The 6,927-nt window shown below is 37.8% G+C and overlaps 1 protein-coding gene across 5 annotated transcripts in view; it reads left to right on the top strand.

Annotated features, from left to right (window-relative positions):
- Nucleotides 1-22: 22 nt before the first annotated feature.
- The window catches only part of INTS13 (integrator complex subunit 13), a 30,181-nt gene continuing 23,276 nt past the window's right edge, over nucleotides 23-6,927 (top strand). For 2 of the 5 annotated variants that reach the window (XM_090272946.1, XM_090272942.1), the window contains exons 1-4: nucleotides 23-728; nucleotides 1,075-1,119; nucleotides 1,504-1,739; nucleotides 4,923-4,997. In XM_090272946.1, the coding sequence (XP_090129072.1) occupies nucleotides 1,515-1,739; nucleotides 4,923-4,997 (300 nt within the window). In that variant the 5' untranslated portion in view covers nucleotides 23-728; nucleotides 1,075-1,119; nucleotides 1,504-1,514. The remainder of the gene's footprint in view (nucleotides 729-1,074; nucleotides 1,120-1,503; nucleotides 1,740-4,922; nucleotides 4,998-6,927) is intronic. The other 3 variants (XM_090272943.1, XM_090272944.1, XM_090272945.1) reach the window with 3 other exon arrangements.

Below are 6,927 nucleotides of genomic sequence, written 5' to 3'. Positions count from 1 at the left end.
TTCTCACAAAGTCTCGCGAGTTTTGCCAGGGAACCCGGCCTAGGTGAAGAGACCGAGAAGGGGAGACCGGGTGGGAGGGTCTTGCGCGTAAGGGCCCGTGTCGGGTTTAACCGGTGCTGTGGTTGGCACTTCGCTGATGGGGAAGCTCTGAGGTCGCCCGGAACAAACTTCCCAAAGCGTGGTTCGGAAAATTAGCGGGTAGAAAATCTTGAGGGTGGAAGGCATTTTTTTCCCCCTTGGCTCCGCCCTCTTCCTCTTCAGCGACCTGGGCGTCTGGCCCACCGAGGGGGAAGGGCACCTTGGCGGGGGCCATCGAAGAGTGCTCTGCGCACGCGTGAATCCCAGTGTGTGAGTGTTTGTGTTCACGCGCACGCGCGCGCGCTCCCGCATTTAGGAAGCTTGGGAAGAACCGGTGTGCTAAGAGATGAACGGAGAAAGCATAGTCCCCTGTCTTTGGTACCAGACACTCCTGACTGTGCGCTGACCCACCCCACCCAACCAGCAGCCTTTGCCAGAGAGGCTGTGGTCCATAGCCTCTGTTCGTTTTCACTTCAGGACCAGGCACGAAAGTAAGCTAACCTCAATCCTGAGGTCTTCCTTATCCACTCACCTTGTACTTTCCACCCCGAACCCTTCAGCGGAGTGTGTCTAGATTTCTCAAAGAAGAGTTTTGCATGAAGGAGAAATGCGTTTGAAAGCAGCAGAAGAAAATAGCCGGATCGTAAAAAGTCAGTTCGTTTTTGATGAACACTTTTGCTCTGATTACCATGTGTTTTTTGAATGTGGCTTGTCTATTCAGTGTAAGATTTTACTAACGAAGCAAGGGCGTCTTTATAAGAAAAAGTTTTAAAAGTTTCTCTTCCCCAGCAACGTGATGGTAGCAACTAAGTTTTTCTGTTCTACGTGATAAATTACTGTGGTGTTTCAAAAGCTAAGGGGAACAGTGTGAATGAATTTGGGGTCTTTATCCTGATGCAAAGACCAGATATGCAGTTGTTAGATGGCTGTTATGTTTTGATCTTTTCCTATTGCTGTCACTTTTATTTCTTGTTAATTTCCCCCTCCCCTTTCCAGGAGTCTTGAGACTTTTTGGAGGGAAGCTCAAAACTGCTGACTTAGGTTAGTTCGGGGGTTTACATGTGATTGCTGTCAGTTAGCAAGGATCATCCGAAGTGTACTTGAAAAATATTTGTCGTTTGTTATGTTTGGTTTTATGTAACAAAGTCAAGTGCAATTATTTGTAAAAGTAGTTTATTTTGACCATTTTAAATTCATTCAAAAACAAAAAAATAATGTGTGGACTATAATTTGCCTCTGACTGATAAAATGCAGCTTAATATAGTGTAGCGTATACCTTGAATTGATAGCTACTTTCTGATCATGACCTCATTAAATCTTGTCCTTTGTTGGACACTGATTATTCATGTTACGTACCAAATCTTGAAAAAAAGATATGAAATGTTAAGTATAAGACATTTGACTAATACGTTTTATCTCTTACAGGTTAAAACAAAATGAAGATTTTTTCCGAATCTCATAAAACAGTATTTGTTGTGGATCACTGCCCTTACATGGCGGAATCATGCAGACAGCATGTTGAGTTTGATATGCTGGTGAAGAATAGGACCCAAGGAATCATCCCATTAGCCCCCATATCTAAATCATTGTGGACTTGCTCAGTAGAATCTTCCATGGAATATTGTAGAATAATGTATGATATATTTCCTTTCAAAAAGCTGGTGAGTGTAAAGTGCAAGCAAAATAATGATTTTGGGGATGTACTTAATTGCCTATTACACTTTTTATAAATGAATTTGCTGTAGATTTGACTTAGAACGATTTGTTTACTACTTCAAAAATGTGTTATGTAGGACTCCTCTTTGGGATTAAATGTCATGTGTGTTTAATCAGGACCAAGAGTAACAGCTAACAGTTATGGAGCACTTGTGGGTGCCAGATATATGCCAAAATGCTTCATGTATTACATGTTAACTCCTCTAATTCTCACAACAGTCTAATAAGGTAATTACTATAATTACTGGGTTAATATTCAAGGTATATAATGACCAAAATGGGATAGGTACTGACCATTGATTGTTGCTAGCCTAAGCAGCAGGGATGTTGGCTGCAAGCAGTTTGTCAGACTGTGCTGGTATGTACCATCTGGATATCAGCCTTGTTTATTACTGCCACAATGGAGGTGCAGAAACTGAGGTAAAGAGAAGAAACTTATTCTGAGTCATATAGCTAGTTAGAGGCAGAACCAGAATTCGAACCTAAGCGGGCTGGCTGCTTATATAGGTTTAGTGAATGTGTGCTAAATCGTTGCAGGATCAGGCCATATTAGAAAGAAATGCTCTTAAGAATGCTAAGTGAAAACTTTTTTTGTCAATAAGAAATGAAATTGCATATTGATAGACATTTTCAAGTATACAGATTTTCTTTAGGTTTCGGAATCTCAACTATTTTACTTTGGGAAGGTCATTTGGTTAGCCATAAGTGGGTAATTTCTGTCTCATTCTGGAGCAGCCTAGGCTGGGCCCTAGCCAATTCTTAGACTGGGCAGGGTAACACAGTAAGGCTAAGGCTCAACAACACAGTAAGGGCTGAACATAGAGAGTCTAATATTATATATTAAAATATGAGTTTTAGTCCCACAGCAAATTGTACATTATATAGAGGGAAAAAGAACATGAGAACAAGGATCTTTTTTTTTTAATATACTTTATTGATTATGCTGTTAAAGTTGTCCCAATTTCTTTTCCCTTTGTTCCCCTCCATCCAGTGATCCCCCTCCTTCCAGATGTCTCCCCCCTTAGTCCATGCCCATTGGTTGTGCATATAGTTCTTCTCAACATCTTCCTGTCTACTCCACTCCCTCCTACTATGCTTCTTAATTCCTGTACCATCTCCCTCCCTTTCCCCACTTCCCCCTCCCTGCTGACCTCTCCCCAAAATGTTCCCCATACCTATAATTCTTTTCCCACTCTCGTTGCCTACTTAGTTTGCCTTTGTTTAGGTTCCCTAACTTCTGTTGTTGGTTGTTGTGATACAGCTTTCATTTTAATGTTCATAGTTTTGATCCTCTCTCTCCTAAACAAGTCCATTTAACATTTCATATAAAAGTGGTTTGGATCTGATGAACTCCTTCAGTTTTACTTTGTCCTGGAAGCACTTTCTCTGCCTTTCCATTCTGAATGACAGCTTTACTGTATCGTGGTTGTAGGTTTTTGCTTTTCATTACTTTGAATATTTCTTGCCAGTCCTTTCTTGCCTGCAGAGTTTCTTTTGAGAAATCAGCTGATAGTCTTATTGGGACCTCTTTGTACATAATTCTCTTCTTCTCTCTTACTGCTTTTAAGATTTTCTCTTTATCCTTAATTTTTGACATTTTGATTCTAATGTGTCTTAGTGTGGTTCTCCCTGGGTCCAGTTTTTTTGGAACTCTCTTTGCTTCCTGGACCTGTAAGTCTATTTCCTTCCCCAAGTTAGGGGAGTTCTGCTTCATTATTTTTTCACATAATTTTTCAATTTCTAGTTCTTCTTCTTCAACTTCTGGCAACCCTATGATTCAAATGTTGGCCCGCTTATAGCTGTCCTATAGGTTTCTGAGCTTCTCCTCATTTTCCTCACTTTTCATTTCCTCTTTCTGCACTTGTTGACTGTTTGTTCCTTCCCTATGTTCCGATTTGTTGATTTGATCCCTGGTTTTCTTTCCCTCACCACTAGTTTTGTAAGTATTTTTGTTAATTTCAGCAGGACTAGCCTTCATTCCTTCCCCATCTTTTTTAAGATCTGCTGTTAGGTCTGTAAGCATTTTTATAAACAAAGCTCTGAATTGTGCCTCAGAAAGATTTCCTGTGAGAGCGAGGATAATTTAGTGATTTCGGGCACAGACTTTGGCTCTAATTTTGTCATTATTAGCTACCAGCAGTGTGATTTTGATCATACTGCTTAATATCTTGAAGCCTGTTTCCTCCCATGTAAGCATAACACTTACTTCCTACAATTATTGTAAGATTTCAAGGAGATAAATTAAGTAAAGCGGCTAGCAAAATGTATACCTGTCTGATAGGCTTAGGTGGGAAGACTACTTGTCAAACTTATGGGGAAAGCAAAACTAGTATTTCATAGATATTAGGAAAAAAAGATCATGGGTTAGATTATATAGTTTAAGGGAAAGAAATTATCTTACCCTTTTCCTAAAAGGGAACAGTCATCATTTGATATGTTTTCTAATATAGCTTTACTGTCATTATCTTACTTGACAGTATTTTTTTGGTTTACATTTCACTTTAAAATGTAGAAAATTCATTATTTTGGAATTCAGTGCCCTATTTGATAAGGCTACTGCCCATGTTTCTGAGCTTAACTCTTGCCCTTCTGTCCCCTCTGACCATCACCCTTTTGAGCGTACTCAGAGGCTTTTGCATTTGCTGTTTATATACCTGGAATTCTCTGTCCCCAGCTCTTTCTGTGGCTGTTTCTTTTGGTGCTTGTGGATTTCCTCCACTTGCCACTTCTATAGAGAGCCCTTCTCTGTCCAACCAATCTAAAGTAGTCGGTCACTTCTTTCTTCACATTTATCACTCTGAAATCATCTTATTTGTTTTTTCCTTGCACTGCTCTCTTATCTTACCACACCTGCCAAATCCCCTGCTTTCCCCACATTGTGACAGAACTGTTTTATTTCTCACTATATTCCCGTGTCCACATTGCTGAGAATAGCACCTGACATGTACTAAGCATTCGATACCTCTAAAGAGGATGAATGATTCGATCAACAAATCAGTGCTGGAGATTTCATATTATTTTATTTTTAATTCTTTTTACTATTAACTAGTAGCAAGCTTTACATTTTAAATATGATGTGATCAATGGACTTGGACTTGAATACTAATTATTTCTTTGAAATTTATTAGGTGAATTTCATTGTCAGTGACTCTGGAGCACATGTTTTAAATTCTTGGACACAAGAAGACCAAAATTTGCAAGAGGTATGATTCCGTTTTGAGCTGTGGCCTTTTTGAAGATTATCTGAATGTGATAATGCTTTATTAAAAATAATTTTAAATGTTTTTTACCAATATAGTATTTGAACATAGTTTTAAAATACTAACTAATACTAAAAGAATAACAGCTATCTCCATTCCAGTCTTTCCTGACTTTCCAGAAGCAAACTTTCAGCTTTAGCTTATTTTGTATTTATTGTACTTCCATATTTCTAAATAACATTTATGTAGTTTGAGGTTAAACTTTATTTATCATTATTGTTGATGACAGTTTACCTTTTATAACTCCTCTCACCCATGCCACTATGCCTGCCCCCTTCCCTTTCTTCATTTTCACAATATTGTTGTCAGAATTTTTGGTTAATTCATACTTCATATTTGCTTTATAATGTCTATATGAAGCGTTACTAACTGCTAAGCCAAGTAATATATATGAATATTTTGTTTTTGAACTATGGTTGACATACAGTTTATATAATGGCATACAGCATTGCATAAGCTTAAGGTGTACAGCATAATGGTTTGACTTACGTATTATTTCCTTTCTTGTACAACTTTTTGTTTCTGGAATTAATAATTTCCTTTTTCCCCCTAAATTTGCTTAGTTTTCTGTGTATCTGTTGTTCCTTTTCCTCTACAGAACTTTTCAATTTAAAAAAATCATAAAGGTGTAGACATTTAGCAGTTTGATTTTTGTTTCCTTGCAAAACTTCCTGGAGTGCAGTCTTCTGCTCAGTTTGAACCAGCTACTTTCTAGGCCTGGTGTACTGTGGTCATCCTCCTCTCTCCCTGTTTTTCAGATCCCAATTTTTTCCTCTTTTTCTTTGTGTGATCTCTTGCTCTGGTAGAGTATAACCTCCAGAATTTCTGTAACTTACCTTACACTTTATTGATACTTGAGGTTTAGAAATTTCAGGTTGGTAATAGCTTTTTCCTCAAAATTCTGAGGGCATTACTCCACTATTTCATAGCTTCTGGTGTTGGTGAGAAGTTCAGTATCATTTTTCTTCATAATTTCACTTCGAAATCTTTTAGGATCTTTTCTTTCCACCTTTATGTTCTGAAATTTCTCAGTGCTGTGCCTTGGTTTTAGTCTTTCACATTTATATGCTAGGCTTTATATTCTTTAGGAATAATTTTCCTCTATTTCTTTGATAATGTTCTTGTCCCTATGTTCTGTGTCTTTCTGGGATCCCTATTAGTGGTATATTGGACCTGCTGGATTAAATTCCTTATTCTTTTTCTCACCAGTTCTGTTATTGTTGTTCTACTTTATAAGCCTTTTACCTACTTCCTTTTAACCCATATATAGAACTTTTTAGTTGATTGTATCTTTAATTTTTAAGAACTTTTACTTAGGCTTTAATTATGTCCATTTTTGTCATACCCTTTTCTTGTTTCATGGGTACAACTTTTAAATCTGAGGCTATTAGAAATAGTTCATTTAAAGTTTTAATTTTTTCTTTTTTATCTCTGTGTTCTCAGAGTTCTTTTCATGCTGAGGCTTTTCTTTAATGCCTGGTGACATTTAGGTATGCAACCTTATTTAAAGGTGAGTCACTAAACAGCAGATTAGAACATATGCATGTTGTGAAGTAGCTACTACTGACTGAGCTTCACTGTGGTTTAATCTAATCGCTTTCACTGGGGGACCTCCAAATGTCAGAATCAACAGATCTTCTCTCTGGGACTATTCAGAGTCTCCAGAAATCTTCCATTGTTCTACTCGTATGCTATAAACTTGGTTGTCAGCCTTCTGGGAGCATGGAGAGAGGAGATTCTGCCATCCAGTAGGCAGACTTTCACTTAATCTTACAGTTTTTGGTCTAGTACTGTACTCTCTAATATAGGAGCTACTAGCCATACATAGCTACTATTCACTATTAAATGGCTGCTATTTAAATTTAAATTAATT

The sequence above is a fragment of the Furipterus horrens genome, unplaced genomic scaffold, assembly GCF_987537825.1.
Source record: "Furipterus horrens unplaced genomic scaffold, mFurHor1.1.pri manual_scaffold_4, whole genome shotgun sequence".
Taxonomy (NCBI): Eukaryota; Metazoa; Chordata; class Mammalia; order Chiroptera; family Furipteridae; genus Furipterus; species Furipterus horrens.
Note: the sequence above shows the minus strand (reverse complement) of the source record. Positions and strands in the feature narration are given on the sequence as shown.